The sequence below is a fragment of the Camelus ferus genome, chromosome 1 (genome assembly GCF_009834535.1).
Source record: "Camelus ferus isolate YT-003-E chromosome 1, BCGSAC_Cfer_1.0, whole genome shotgun sequence".
NCBI classification, from domain to species: domain Eukaryota; kingdom Metazoa; phylum Chordata; class Mammalia; order Artiodactyla; family Camelidae; genus Camelus; species Camelus ferus.
Genome location: NC_045696.1, coordinates 103549612 through 103565125, shown reverse-complemented (window position 1 = coordinate 103565125; position 15514 = coordinate 103549612). Strand labels below are relative to the sequence as shown.

At 38.4% G+C, this 15514-nt stretch overlaps 2 protein-coding genes and 1 long non-coding RNA gene across 6 annotated transcripts in view; 2 read left to right on the top strand and 1 right to left on the bottom strand.

Moving 5' to 3' along the window:
• LOC116665924 overlaps window positions 1-456 on the bottom strand; it is a 48143-nt gene extending 47687 nt beyond the window's left edge. Inside the window, exon 1 of the long non-coding RNA XR_004322765.1 lies at window positions 374-456. This is a non-coding gene — a long non-coding RNA (uncharacterized LOC116665924). The remainder of the gene's footprint in view (window positions 1-373) is intronic.
• Window positions 1-2210, top strand: part of LOC106730365 — a 43589-nt gene extending 41379 nt beyond the window's left edge. For all 3 annotated transcript variants that reach the window (XM_032487284.1, XM_032487300.1, XM_032487293.1), the window contains 2 exons: window positions 396-533; window positions 974-2210. In XM_032487284.1, coding sequence (XP_032343175.1) covers window positions 396-533; window positions 974-978 — 143 coding nt within the window. In that variant the 3' untranslated portion in view covers window positions 979-2210. The remainder of the gene's footprint in view (window positions 1-395; window positions 534-973) is intronic.
• A 1037-nt stretch (window positions 2211-3247) lies between these two features.
• RNF7 (ring finger protein 7) lies at window positions 3248-9763 on the top strand. Of its 2 annotated transcripts, none has more exons than XM_006190557.3 (3): window positions 3248-3568; window positions 7093-7140; window positions 8765-9763. In XM_006190557.3, the coding sequence occupies exons 1-3, from the start codon at window positions 3394-3396 to the stop codon at window positions 8881-8883; spliced, it is 342 nt and encodes a 113-aa protein (XP_006190619.2). In that variant the 5' UTR covers window positions 3248-3393; the 3' UTR covers window positions 8884-9763. The 2 variants fall into 2 exon arrangements, with proteins under 2 accessions (XP_006190619.2, XP_032343170.1); XM_032487279.1 differs by having other exon boundaries at window positions 3302-3561.
• The last annotated feature ends 5751 nt before the right edge of the window (window positions 9764-15514 follow it).

Genomic DNA, 15514 nt, shown 5'->3' with positions numbered 1-15514 from the left:
AAAGATGGAGAGCCGATAACGTAATGAGAGGTGATGAATGACAAGATCAGAATTTTGCTTTCAGATGATTAATCTGGAAGCAGGGTCCAGGACAGATTTGAGACTGAGGAGGTCTACGGTTAGGAAGACCATTTAGAAGGCTACTGCAACCATCCAGGTAAAAGATATGACAGTGGGAACAGAAAAGAAAGGACTAGTATAGGAAGTTATTACAGAAATAAATTATTATGACCACTCACATCAAGAAGATGTAAGGAAAGGGTATTAGGTGAAAGGAAAGTTGCTCAGTTAATAAGAATATGAGAGAATGCCCCACTCAGAAGGCCAAGGCCCAGTCCATCAAATGGAATTGTGAGATATCCTACCCACTTACTATTATGTTCTTCTCCCCTCAGGTAAACTGCCAGTCTTAAAAATTACAGTCACTCCCCAGATCTCTTCAGACACCTTCAGATCTATTTGGGAAAACAGCAAGAAATCTAGTATTACTCGTAAAAAGAAGGAAAAAAGTATGCTGTTAGATACCTGTGCTGGTGAGTAGTAGCCACCAGGGGGCGCTGTTTGGAGCCTGGGCACTAGGCTGGGGTCAGTGGTGCCTTGACTGACACATTTCGCACTTGATAAGATCACCAGCATTCAGATCTGGGTAACATTCCCCTAAAGCATCATTCCATTCTCATGGATGGTGATTGTACCAAAAGACCACAGAGAACAAGATAGTTCTCGCAAACATTAGTGGAAACCATACCTTCTCTCCTCACACCTCCGCACCGCAACCCCAACACACACACACACCCTGGTTCTGGTTAGCCTATCTATGGATCTAAGATGGTGAATTTACCTACCTCAACTCTTTATAAAGCTGTACTGCCTCTTAGGGGGTTATGATTTACACATGCTTACTCTCTATCATATGAAGCTGAACTTCTTTTTCTTTTTTTCTATTTATGATTTCCTGTTCATCTTTTCACAGGCTAAAAACTGAATATGGATGCCATATCTCCATATGGATTCTATCTACTTCCATGGCCAGCCAGACATGCCTGGAAAGATATTCATTGTTCTATGATAATACTTTTCACTGTAACCAAGCCCCTTTCAAGTTCTAAAATTTGATTAAGACTATTTTATGAAAGTTCAAAGTACTACTAGTCCTATCAGGCTTGTCATTTTCTAAAATGCGGATTTCACAAGTAGGCCTTAGTAAAAATCAGTGGGGTCCTTCTCTGGGGCTTCTTCTCTTGTGCATGTGAAATTTTTAATTTGAAAAAAGTCATGATCTTTATCTAAGAGAGAAAGAATCTTCTTTCCCAAATTATCTATAGTTGGGAACAACAGGAATTTGGGGAAATAACCACTTTCTAAAAGATAGCATCCCTAAAAATGGGGATCTTCCCCAAATGAACAAACTTCTGATGACTCGACTCCCTACCTTTACTAAGATTTCAGACAGCTCCATGGGAAATGGAAGAGGTGTCGCTGATCAATTCATGGATGATAAATTGGATTAGTTAAGTTGAATATGGTACAGGGATGAAAGGCATGGACTGGGCAATTAGATGAACCAGAATTCTCTGTGGCAGCCTGCTGCTTTCCATGTGACCTTGGGCAAGTCAGTTAACCTTACTATGCCTCAGTTTCTCCTTATGTAGGATACAGGTAAGAACAGCACCTATCTCATTTGGTGAGCACTGGATAAGGTGACACATGTCAAGCATTTTAGGACAAGACCTGTTTCACAGTACGTTTTCAAAAGTAAATATTAGTGGCTGGTATTATTGTTGACATTAGAATGGAGTCATTTCAGTTATTTCACTTAGAACCGCTAAACAAGAAAAACAGAAAAAAGAAAAAAAAAGACTTAAGACCTCTACAGCAAGATATCTCCACCCACTTCCTGGCCTCCAAGACCTCCCATCTCCCCCAGTTCAAACTTCACCTCTTCCATGAGGCTTTTCCTCACTACATCAGTCCTGAGGAATGTTTCTGTCCCTCACAGCACTTAACACACCACTCAACAAACAGCACACATTAGCATCTAGCCAAATGTGACCCCGTGTCCACATTTATATTTTACGTATGTATGCATACTTGGCTCCCCTGCCAGATTTCTGGAGTTTGGTTAGCCCTGATCCAGGCACAAGGCCAGACACCAGGAATATAAGGGGATGAGGAGGCCCAGTAAGAAGAGGTGCGAGGCTTTGAACCCCAAATCTGACACAGCAGGTGTCCACCACTAGGTGGTAGTGGTAACCAGCCATCTTCTTAGGCTCTCTGTGCCTCAGCTTTCTTATCTTTTAAATGGAGATGTTGTCTGCTTTGCTTGGGAAAAAATAATATGACCCTAGGCTAGCAACAGAACTTGGGTTTCAAAACTGTCACCTTTACCGACCAGCAGTGGGCTCTTTAAGTTACTCACTTTTCTGGACCTCATTACTCCTACATATACAAGGAGGTTAAACTATATCAGAGTTCTCAGACTGTGGTCCCCAGGGTTCCCGGTAACTTTTCAGGGGACGGACAAGGTCAAAACTATTTGCATAACAACATTCACAGCTTTTCACTCTCTCGTGAGTGTACTGTGGAGTTTTACAGAACCTACACAGTATGTGATAGCTTTGTTCTAATAACTTGTAATGAATGAGTTTATCAGTTATTTTTAAGTTAATTAATACATTTAAATTTTTTCCAGTTTTCTTAAAAAGTAAATACATGTGTGTATGTATATATGTACACACACATATTTCATATATATATACATATATATATCTCCATCCTTCGAAAACAAAATGTCTTAATAATCTTTAAGTGTAAAGGGGTCCTGAGACCAAAAACTTTTGAGAACCTCTGAACCAGACTTCTATAAGGTCCCAAAGTCATTCATTCACTCAACAAGTAACTGCCCCTCCTGAGGCCGGGCATTTTTACATACCAAGGACAAATCACACAGGGTCCCTGCTCCGACGGCGTTTACATTTGGGAGGAATGAGGCAAACAAATATCAAGACAACTTCGAGAGTAGTAAGTGTCACAAAGGCATAAAGCAGGACACGTGCTTCCTGCACAGTATAGCCTCGCACCGAAAGGCGCCCAGCCCTCGTCATGGAGTGGACCCCGAGGCCTCGGCCCTCGTGCTTGGCCAACCCCGGAGGCGCGGGGTTGAGGGGGGCGCGAGGGCGCGGGGAGGCCGGGATGCAGAGGGCGCGGGCGTAAGGTGACGTCACTGGGCCGCGTCAGCCAATCGCCGGCGGCCCCCGTCGTAGGCCCTGCGATGGCCCGCGGCCTGCGGGCGGCGCTGTGGCACGTCAGACGGCCCCACGGAGCCGCCATAGCCGCCATAGCCGCCCGCCTCCCGCGACCCAACGTCTCCGCCGCCGGCCCCGCGCCGCCGCCATGGCCGACGTGGAAGACGGCGAGGAGCCGTGCGCCCTGTCCTCTCACTCCGGGAGCTCAGGATCCAAGTCGGGGGGAGACAAAATGTTCTCTCTCAAGAAGTGGAACGCGGTGGCCATGTGGAGCTGGGACGTGGAGTGCGATACATGCGCCATCTGCAGGGTCCAGGTGATGGGTAAGCGCTGCACGCGAGGCCCCGGCCGCGCTGCGGCCTCCGAGGGCCCGGCTCCGGGCTTGGGGAACGGACCAAGCCTCGGAGAGACTGTTCCCGGGCGAGTCGGGGCGGGGTTGCCCTGCCTCGGCGCCTGGGGAACCGGCGGTTACGCCGGTGTTGCAGCTGGTTGGAGGGCTGCGGCCGCCGCCTTGGGGCCCTGGGGTCTTTTAGCAGGCGTCCAGCGCCGGAGACTGTTATTTTGGGGAGAGAAACGGGTGGTAAGCAGGGCAGTTAACCAAGGAAATTTCAAGTAGTAATGGGTGCGAACAAGATAATAAAAGTAGATTTGATGGGAGCGGGGAGGAACCACTTCGGTTTGTGTGACCAGCCCCGGCACCCTTTTCTAAAAGCAAACAGCAGGGAGGTCAGGGTCAAGACCCTGAGTCAGCGGGTCACTGTGATGGTTCTGGTGATGCTCTGGAATCATCGTCCACCAAAACGGCCCTTAGTCGTGCTCTGGAGAGGTGCAGGGAAGAAGTGTTCCTAGCAGTGTCCTTTCTGGATTAGCTACTGTTGTTCTGCTGGCTTTTAAATCTGGATGATTCAAGACTGGTCAGGTGGCAGTCGCTCGGCTTGAAGGGGAAGAATGTAAACCCTTGATTGTGAAACATAAAACTTCATCTCCTTCCTGGCCTCTCCATGTCATAGATGCCATTTCCTGGAAAAGATAGTGCCCTGAAGTCAGACCTTTCTGAAGAACCCTCTTTTACAAATAAATAAGTCTTACTTCTATGATTTTTTATTTTAATAAAAATATTGGACCAAGTGAAACTTTTCAGAACAGCTTCATCCCATTATGTTTTATATGGTTTCTGTCTTAAGATCTCAGACCACCTTGGAAAAGAAGTGCTGTTTAAATGTACATTATGTTTTTAAATAGGGCATTTAAAACTACTCTCAGCATCTCAAATGTTGTTCTTGAGGGTAGTTAGAGAACACTGAGGTTTATATAGTTTGAAAACTTTACGTCTGGCACTGAAAAGTGAGAGAATTGGAAAAAATAACTTAAAAATTGCTCTCCCTTCTTGAAGAATGAAAATGCAAACCTGCCAGAATCAAGAGATTTCTTAATTTACCCTCTCTGTAGTATGCTCTTTTCATTCATAAGGACTTATTTTAAAGAGAATTTATAACAATGGGATTCAAATATTTTTTATTTTTCACTCTTAAAAGAATTTGATTTCAGACATGGCCAACTTATAAGGCATGACTGCACTTATTTGCAGATTAGGCTTTAAAAGTACCTAACTTTATTGGCTTGCTATACAGTCCCCTTACCCTACCCCTTGCTTAAAAGCTAGGATCATAGTTTCTAGTTTGAGTGGCAACTTCTGTTCTTTTGTAAAACAAACTGTTAAAAAATTTTATCCCCTAGATTTCCCTTAGTTAAAAAAAAAAAAATTCCTAAAAGGGCATTTTTTCTTTCTCCCCAAATAAAAATTTTTAAATAGTAAGTAGAAATGCAGAATTTAAAATAATGATTGAGATTTTGAAACAAATAAACCTTACTGGGCTATTTCAAGTAAGTCAAAGTATGGGCTATAAATGACACATTCACATTAACTTTCTAATTATAGCAAGTATTCTTCTACTGTGGATTAATGTTGCAGATTTACAACAGCTGTACTTTGGTTCAGGAAAGTATTCTGAACTAGACCTCTGTATTTTGTTTATGAGGTGTTAAAATCCACTTAGTGGTCAGGTGACAGCAGAAGGAAGTTTGTTTTTTAGACTTCCCAGTCCATACCCTAGCATCATTCTAAAAGATATTACTATTATTGTACTCCTTAGAAATATGCTGTTGTAGATAATTGGAACATCATTAAAAGAAAATGTTTTCTTTTATATGAAACTTTAGGGATTTTTTATCCATTTAGGTCAGTTTTTGATAATGAATCTAAAAGATATGAGCATAATTCAGAGATTTCTAGATTCTACAAAGAGCCCATGTAATCCCATTTCCTCAATATTTGAAACTCATCTCATACACTTACATAATTTGTTATGACTTCTTGATCTAAGATTTGCCTGTCAGCTCACTCTTCTCCCTTCATTCTGAAAGGAGCAGATGGCGAGCAAGCACTGATGAGGACGCGGGGAGGGGAGTAAGTTGGCTGAACTGTCGTGTGATAGAGAGCCGGCGTAGCCGTCCACAGCTGCATGTTAGCTTGGACATTTGACATAACCTTTTGGAGCCTTGTGTTTCTAATTTGTAAAAGAGGCAGCTGGGCTCCATGAACTCTAATTCTGTGATTGCCCAGAACCAGAGCCATGTCTTCACGCTTACATCATCATCCTTATGATTGTTAGTAGTTTGCCTGTCTCCCTCCCCGTTTGCTCTTGGGACCAGGGACCCAGACTCAGTCATTTTGGTGTCCCCAGTGCATAACTCTGCACAGAGTAGATATTCAGTAATTGTGGAATTGAAGAAAGCCTCAGGAGGCAGTGGTTGTTTTTAATCCACACTGAAGAGGCCAGGGTGGTGTGTTTTTTTTAAGGGTGAGAGCATGCAGAGAGGAGCAAACAAATGCCTGTGCACAATCCAGTGTAAGAAGAGAAGCAGGCTTCAACTCCACCATTTCTATTTTTACAGAATTATTTTTCTCCAATTTATGTTAAAAACTTCTTTTTTCTGTTAGTTTGAACTTCCTTTTACCCAGCTTTGACTCCTTCCAGCAAGTGAATGAATCTATTTCATTGGTTCCTAAAATATTCTGTATTACCTCCTTCATCAAACAAATAGTAGTATAGATTGAATTTTGAAAACTTCCAGTATACCCTTTTGGTTCCCATTCCTACTGTTAACTCCCAAGTAGTTTATTAAAGTACTTTACCGTTGTTGGGTAAATGCTTTGAGCTCAGACTTATTTGTAAAGGGAGCATTTCCTGAAAATAAGAAAGAGAGAGAGAACCTAGTGTTTAGAGTTTCTTACATTTAATTTTTATGTAGATTATACAGTCACATAATTTAAAAATCTGAGAAAGTATACTCCTTTCCATTTCATCCCCTCCTGGGTAAATTTTATTATTAGTTTTTTGGTATCCTTATAGAGGTTGTATGTATGTATAAGCAAACACCAGTATATATGCATGGCTTATTTAAAAGAGTGTCTTGAAAATAAACTACCCATAAGGTTGACCTGTGTGAACATGCCCAGTGAGCTTGTAACAACTTCTGATACAATGGAGTATAGCGAATTTTTCTCTGGTGGTAACATCCACTGTCAGGCCATCTTTTCATCCAAGGATATAAAAATACAGGGTCAGTAACCTTTGTGAAATTGGCTTCTGGTCATAAGTAAATTAGTAGAGTGCCTGATACTTTATTTATCTTTGAGCAGTTATGTTCGGATGAGAAATTAATAGTATGAGTCTTTTCATCTACATCTCTAACCCTTTGGGCCTTTGTTTGACTTTGAAGTGTATGGGCTTTAAAAATTGCATTCTGAGCATCAAAATGAGAATTGCTATTTGTTTACTTTTAGATGCCTGTCTTAGATGTCAAGCTGAAAACAAACAAGAGGATTGTGTTGGTATGTTGTAATTTTGTTCTCTTGCTTTTTCAACTAAAGGCTTTCTCTCAGTGGGGATGTTTGCATTTGCAATTAAGATTGACTTTATCAATACACAAAAATAAATGTAAAGCAGTGATCCATTATTAATATAAAATGTATTGGTTGTCAAAAGGCTTTAATGGAGTTAATCTCCAAGTCCTTTAATTACTTGTAAGAAGAATTGGTTATATATTCTAGACATAGGTGTGGTAAACATTCTGATAATCAAAGAAGGAAATAAGTCTTAAGAAAATTATAAAATAAGGAATTTGCCAGAACATTCTTTAAATTTTGAGTATGTTACAGGTCAGTTTTTCATCAGTTAAGACTATTCTAACAAAGCATTTCAATGTTCAATACCCTTCTATGATCCAGTATTTAATTTTTGTACTAAAGTAGAAACAATACTAAATTGCAAGTTTTTTCTTGGAATGTAGTTTACAGATAGAAATCTATTAAAGTTTACTTACAGGCTGGACTATAAAAGTTGTCTTAAGGTAAATATTTTAAGCAATTCAAAGGTTTTTATGTCCTAGTTCTTGAGGTCATCAGCTCTAGATTACTATATAAAAGTGTTTAAAGGTTTTCCTGGAATAAAAGGGTAACTTTGTACTTGTGTGGTTTACATACAGCTTCTTAATGATTTATGTAGTTTTGATCAAATCCTGTTTCTTCCTCCAGGAAGATTTAAAATGAGCCCCCATTGCTTCCTACCCCCACAGCCAATTTTCATAAGAAGGGTGTTTTTTTCCTTTTTTCTTTCTTTTTTTTTCTTTTCCCCTATTTCTATCGTTGTTCTCTTAAAGCTCAGTTGGTCAAGTAAGGGACAAATGAAGCCCATGTTTGAGATTGTATTCCAGATTGTGGGTGATTTCCCTTGGTTTAAAATTTTTCTTTCTTGCTGTTTGTTTTAAAAAAATATTAATTTGGGAATTGTGAGCTATAGACCAGCTTTCTTTGATCACAGAGAGACCCCTCTTCTCTTGAGTGAGACCTCTCTTTCAAAGCCAGCCACTTTGAAAGTTCCATTCTGCTTGTCACATGTACAATTACACTGCTTATGGATGACTTAACACAGTTCATCAGCACTTCTAGAAAACAACTCAGTAGATGTACAACTAATAATGTTTAGAAGCATGTCATCTATTTATATAATAGCCTATTATGAGCTGAAAACATTTAAAAGTCATTATCTTGGTAAATAAAAATCAGGAGGATGTTTTTCAATAAAATAAACCCTAAAAGGTCTCCAAGGTTATTGCGTGACTGAGATGGTCTGGGATCAAAGGAAGACTCAAGTCTTTTAATCTCCTAACTTAAGAAAGGCAGCATGTGGAACTATGTAAGAACTCGGGGCCACCACATCACCCACAGATTCTAAACAGTGCTGGAAAGTTCCCACAGTGCCTTATCTCATTTCTTAAGTGTAATTTACAAATGTAAGTTTCTATTTCTTTAAAGCAAGAAAAAATTATTTTGACTAATTAACCATCTTTATTCAAGATTATGAACCATAATTATTACATAATAGTAAGCTAGAATTTTGAGTTCAGCCATTTACGTTGAAATGTGTAATGTCAAATACTCTTTTTCCTTCTTTCAGTGGTCTGGGGAGAATGTAACCATTCCTTCCACAACTGTTGCATGTCCCTGTGGGTGAAACAGAACAATCGCTGCCCTCTCTGCCAGCAGGACTGGGTGGTCCAGAGAATCGGCAAGTGAGAGCGGTGGAAGGTTCTCTTCGTGCAGTTGTTCAGAGACCTGGGGGTTCTTGCTATCAAGTGCCCTACAAAGGCTGGAACTCTCCAGGGGACTAATTCTTCGATTAGGAGGAGATGGATCTGTGGTCTTCTAGGACTCATCAAAGGCATGGTTTAGCCTTTTTCAGTTTTATTTTCAGAAATTCTCTACAATTAAGAAGATAATTTATTAAAGATGGTCTTTCCTACCTCTGTGGTATGTGTCTCACACACTGCTTAGAAGTGCTAAAAAGGAGAGGACTAAAAATTGAACGACCTTTATAATCTATGTACTCATATCCAAGGGGCTGTGGAAGCAGTTCTGTTCAGAACAGAACTTTTTGCATGCTTATGGTGGTTCAGTTTAAAAAATGACAACCTTATACTAACAAATAAAGTGCAGTTTAAAACTCAATTCTTATCCTTAATCTGTTCCTGATATTTATTTTTGGCAGGGAAGGGGATGATTCATGAAACCTTTTTTGATACAATGAGAATTTTAAGTTTGGACCAGTGAATAAAATTTAACCTTTGAGTGTGTGGGGTTTCTGTTGTCTCTTAGGTTATCATCTTCTACCTTTGACTTATCAAGAAAACAGATCTGCATTCGCCTCACCATTCAATCATTGAATAGTAAATGAGGAGTATTTTCAAGTTCTGGTCCGATTGGGTTGTAATTTAACTGTTTTAGGTGGAATGTTAATGAGGGGAAAATGTTTACCATTGTAGTATTGGGTGAAAAAGTTTATTTTATCACACAGTGTTCTAATAAATGGCTTATTCTGTTTACCTCATTTGAATGATCATTATTGCAATTTTATGCACAGCCGTAGAGTTATTAATAAACTAATTTGTCAAGTAAATGCTTTTGTTTACTTTTTAAAAATATTCATATACTCTTTCACTGATAATAATAAAACTTTATTACCTGGAAACATAAGTTTGAAAAAATACTTAAATTTTATCAAACTGATTCACATTCAGTTGAGGTTATCTTGGAACAATTTATGGACTGCAAGTCCATTTTGAATTTTTCTATAATAGAGGCTACTGCTATGCATTTAAAAAACTAAAATCTTAACCATTCACTCCTACAGTTTCAGAGTTTGCCAGTCTGAGTCTTTCTAAATCTAAGGAAGAAGGTGGATACATAAAAGAATGTTAAAAATGTAATAATTAAAGTAAAAATTAGAATTCTGTCTGCATTCATTTGACTACTATTTATTAATCAGATTTCTTGTAAATTTTTGCCATATCTTTTCAGTCTACTTAAAGAATTAATTACAATAAACAAATACATTTGACCATTTGTGTTTCTCACGCAATAAACTATTTTAGCAGCTCCTTGACCTTTTTCAAAGGTTGTATCTATAAATTGTGAACCAAATATTTGCTTTGCAGTGAAGAGAGGGACAGTAAGAATGTTGAGTTATTTTGGTCAGTATGACAGTATATAAATGAAATGTGGAGGATGGTGGTAGTAAGTTGATTTCCACACAGCAAGACCACAGGCCCACCACCTAACAAGCTCTGTTTCTACTGCACATCAGCATCTCAGGGTAGAAGAGGAGGAGGGACTGGGACAAAGCGGCGCTGATCCTACCCATCCTGGGATGACACTAGGTCCTCTGCACAGCCGTCTGACGTTTAGTTCATGTTGTTTCATCAGAACACAGGTGTGACATTCAGGAGTTCCAGTGCAAAAGTTAAGCATTGGACAGGTTTTTCTTTCCATTTGATTAAACAATGTTGAGTTTTACTTCACTAGTGTATTGGAAACAGACGTTTGTCATCTTTGGCTATTTAATTTTTTTTCTATGCAAGTTGCATTCTTGTATTACAGCTGACAGTGTAAGTAAATCTCACCCTACCAAACCCATTACTTCCTTTTTATAAAAAATATATCCCTTTTATCCTGAAGTGAAATTCATAAATGTCTCCACACATAATTAAAATATATAATGATAACATTTGTAACATTAGAAATGAAAGGAATTTCTAATTTATTTGTATTTCAGTGTGTAAATGCTTGGGCGCAATTACACCAGAAGACATAATGAAGTGGGCTGATCAGTAGGGGTGTTGGGGGGTGGGGTGTGGTGTGCGTAATCACTACACAAAGGCAGCAACAATGTAGACTGTTGGGACTCAAACATGAGGAGTATTTCCATTGATAAGACTTTCCCCCCAAAATGGTGAATTGTGCTAGTAAAGTTCCAAACAAAACAAATGTCCAAAGTTGATTTACATTTTAGTTGCATATTTGGAAACTGCAGTGAATTTTAAAGCTGGGCAAAAATCTACTTTGTGTTTATATATAAAAAGTCAGTTTCTAGTTTCAGATAATAAACAGATTTTTCTACTGCATAAGTGGATATTCAGAAGTCATACAGGATGCTGAACTGTCTCGTCATGTGAGACTGTCCCACACTACAAGACATCAAACTTCCCTGGCCTCCACCCCACAAACACCAGTGGCACCATCAATCTTTGTGCTATCCCCAGAAAACTCATTTCTGAAACATCCCCTTTAGAGGTAGCATTGGCTGGGGGTGGGGGTGGGGCAATAGTTTAAGTGATTGTACATGGAATTATAATGAATACTTCACTGCCATGATCTCCCAGTCTCCCAGAAGTATCTCAAAATGACACACAGAATAATTTTTTTTTAAGTATAAAGGGTTTAGAATTTTGAATAGCTGCTATCCTAAAAAGAAGAGTTCATGGAGCCAACTCTCACTGATCGGTGCACTTTTCTCTAGAGATGTAAACAACTATTTAGTGTTTAATACCTAGGACACTTATGTGATGGTGAATATTCGCCTGACAGTCCTCTAGGCTTAAAGAATAAGCCTAAAATTGTTTTACATAACTGAAGCTAATGTAAAAGCATTTAGGATCAGAAAAAAATTGTAAGTGTTCCTTTAGAAGTTTAGTAGACATCGGATAAGAAAGGTAACTATTAAAAAAATGCTTTGTTGCTTTTTTAGATTATTGCCACGGGCTGACTTTGGGTAATGCTCTGAAAAGAAAATGAGCAAATGTCCATGTTTACTTTAGAAAGCCCTTGTTCAAAAAATAAAAAAGTACTTAAAGAAAATGTTACCAATTTAGATATAAGGAAAATTGGAATTAAAGTACAAACAAGTTTTAAGCTATTTTATATTGGACGTTTGAGTGCTATAACAAAATACATGAGAAATGCGCACATGAAAGTTCCTCTTTTGCCATCTTTACATTATTCCACTCATCTGTTAACATTTTTTTCTAATCATTCACTCAACACAATTAAGAAAAGATTTTATAAATGTTGAGCTCTTTTTAATTTTAGGTTTCCCATCTTAGTAGAAATATTTCATCAGATCTTGCAGATATGAATATAGGAGTACATTTTTTGACCACTTGATTTTGGGGATATCCACATGGTTTAGAAAAGCAATCTTTTTTTTAAAAGCACTCAGTTTTCATCTTCATAGACTTTCAGAGTAGTAAGGAATACGCTTTACAATTAATCTCCTATCTTGGAAAAAAGTATGGAGATTCCTTAAAAAGCTAAAAATAGAGTTACCATATGATCTAGCACTCCCACTGTTGGGCATATATCCAGAGAAAACTCCAATTTGAAAAGAAACATGCACCCCCAATGTTAATGGCAGCACTATTTACAATAGCCAAGACATGGAAGCAACCCAAATGTCCATCGACAGATAAATGGATAAAGAAGATGTGGTGTACACACACACACACACACACACACACACACACACACACACACACACAGGAATATTACTCAGCCATAAAAAAGAATGAAATATTGCCATCTGCAGCAACATGGATGGACCTAGAGATTATCATACTAAGTGAAGTAAGTCAGATAGAGCAAGGCAAATATCACATGATACCACTTATATGTGGAATCTTTAAAAATGACACAAATGAACTTATTTACAAAACAGAGACAGACTAACCAACATTGAAAATAGAATTATGGTTACCAAAGGGAAAAGAGGGGGAGGGATAAATTAAGAGTTTGAGATTAGCACATAAAAACTACTATATATAAAATAGATAAACAACAAGGTCCTACTGTATAGCACAAGGAACTCTATTCAATACCTTGCAATGGCCTATGACACAAAAGAATATGAAAAGGTTGTGTGTGTATATATATATATGTATATGTATGTGTGTATATATATGTGAATCACTATGCAGTACACCAAAAATTAACACAGCATTGTAAATCAACTATATATCAATAAAAAAAATACATAGCATAGAACAAGCTTTGCATGGTTGGTAGAAAGTAATCATCATCTACCTCTTTGGTAGCAATTCTTAGACTTTTATCGTAAATTAACCCCTGCAGTGCTACTCCTGCCCTGCTTTTTCTACTTTTATAAAGATTATATATTTATAATACATATTTATTACATATTTATAATAAAATTATATTATTTATTGCTTGCTATGACAGTAGAAGGAATTTGAATACATGTAAGTTTTCTATCTTCAGAGATGGCAGGGCCTGTTAGGGAATTTTAGGTTTACAACAGAATTGTAAAGTGTAATGTAGTGAAGCTTCTCAGAAACACACGGTGAGTGCTCTGGGCAGCAGAAGGGACAGATTACATTCACTTGCAGCAAATACAGTACAGTCAGCCCCCGGGTCTGCTGCTTCCACACAGTGGATTCAACCTACTGAGCCAAACATATTCTCAAAAAAAAAAAAAAAAGTTACAGAAAGTTCCAAAAAGCGAAACTTGAATTTGCCAAGTGCTGGCATCTATTTACAAAGCATTTACTTTGTATCAGGTAGCATAAGTAATCTAGAGATGATTTTAAGTATGGGGAGAATGTGTGTAGGTTAAGTGCAAATACCACACCACTTTATATTAGGGACCTGAGCATCCCCAAATTTTGGTGTCAGGCAAGGGTCCTGGAACCAATGCCCCTGGATACTGAGAGATGACTATATATGACTAAGAGGACCGTTTCTTGTGTGGTTTATGAAAACCCATTTCTATTTTATCTAACGGCCTGTGGTATACATGAGCCCCATAGCATTTCTATGGAGAGAGCAGGCATCCCCTTGTAATAGTTGTTCACATCGCTTCCCCTTGCTTGCCTACCTACCTTGCCTTCAGTTCCAACTTCACTCCACACACCCTCATGTTTCCCTGGTGGTATCTGTCTGTGTAGGGAAAAGGGAGAGGGGAGCCTGCCCATATAAAAATACTTCCTTAAGGAATAAAATAACGTATAAAATCTCTTCTTTCTTGAAGGGTACAGATCTGTGTTATTTCATAGTTTAGCTTCTAGCCACGTGTGTCTATTTAAATTTAATTTTAAATTTAAATTAATTAAAATAAAATTTAAAATTCAGTCCAGGGGGTGGGGAATAGCTCAGCGGTAGAGTGCGTGCTTAACATGAACGAAGCCCTGGGTTCAATCCCCAGTACCTCCATTAAAAAACAAATAAATAAAATAAATAAAATTCAGTCCCTCAGTTACACTAGCCACATTTCAAGTGGCCAGTAGTCAATGTGGATGTGGCTTCCACATTGGATATCACAAACAGAACATTTCCCTCGTGGAAAAAATTTCTGGTGGACAGTGCTGGTGTAGATCATCAGTTTATAAGGTCTATTCTATCAGAATTAAGGAATCATGGGAGCCTTAGGTACATCAAATTCTGCTTTAAGTGACCTTCCACCTTTCCTTTAAAAGATTATCTCTGGAAACTAGAATGTTGAATATGAGCCTTATTTTACTTATTTTAATTAAATCTTATCCTTGACAAATAAGAAGAATTAAACATTTTAAAACTTAAGCTGGTCAATGTATTGCACCTCGGGGAGGAAAACTCAAATACAGAGATTTGAAATTATATGAGACAACCCTGTATTAAGTATTAAAAAAGATTGTTGACGTAGTTTCCTAAAGTTTTGTAAGAACTTCTTATATTTTCAAAATGACAATTTTTTTGTTCTGTTTTTTATTTTTTTATTTTAATTTTTTAATTGAAGTACAGTCAGTTATAATGTGTCAACTTCTGGTGTACAGCACAATGTTCCAGTCATGCATATACATACATATATTCGTTTTCATATTCTTTTTCATTCAAGGTTATTACAAGATATTGAATATAGTTCCCTATGCTGTACAGAAGAAACTTTTAAAAATCTGTTTTTATATGTAGTGGCTAACATTTGCAAATCTCAAACTCCCAAATGTATCCCCTCCCAGCCCCTTTCCCCCAGTAACCGTAAGATTTTTACTATGAAAAATGACAAAATTTTAAACTATAAATTCATGTAGCTGCTTTTGTGTCCTGGATAGATTTATAGCAGTGGGTCTCAATCAGGGGTGATTTTGCCCTGCAGGGGACATTTGGCAATGTCTGGAGACACTTGTGGTTCTCACAACTAGCGACAGGGGTGCTCCCGGGATCTAGCAGGTGGAAGTCGGGATGCTGCTAAACATCCCACAGTGCACAGGACAGTCCCTTACAACAAAGAATTATTGGGCCCAAAATATCAATAGCACTGAGGTTGAGAAATCTTGGTTAATGTTAATGTGTGTACCTTTTAATAACATTTTTGAGAAGTTGG

Excerpts from the sequence above, each read along its gene's own strand:
- RNF7 (XM_006190557.3), top strand. The coding sequence starts at position 3,394 with ATGGCCGACGTGGAAGACGGCGAGGAGCCGTGCGCCCTGTCCTCTCAC. Across the intron at positions 3,569-7,092 it reads CTGCAGGGTCCAGGTGATGG|ATGCCTGTCTTAGATGTCAA; the intron begins GTAAGCGCTGCA and ends GTTTACTTTTAG. Across the intron at positions 7,141-8,764 it reads CAAACAAGAGGATTGTGTTG|TGGTCTGGGGAGAATGTAAC; the intron begins GTATGTTGTAAT and ends TCCTTCTTTCAG.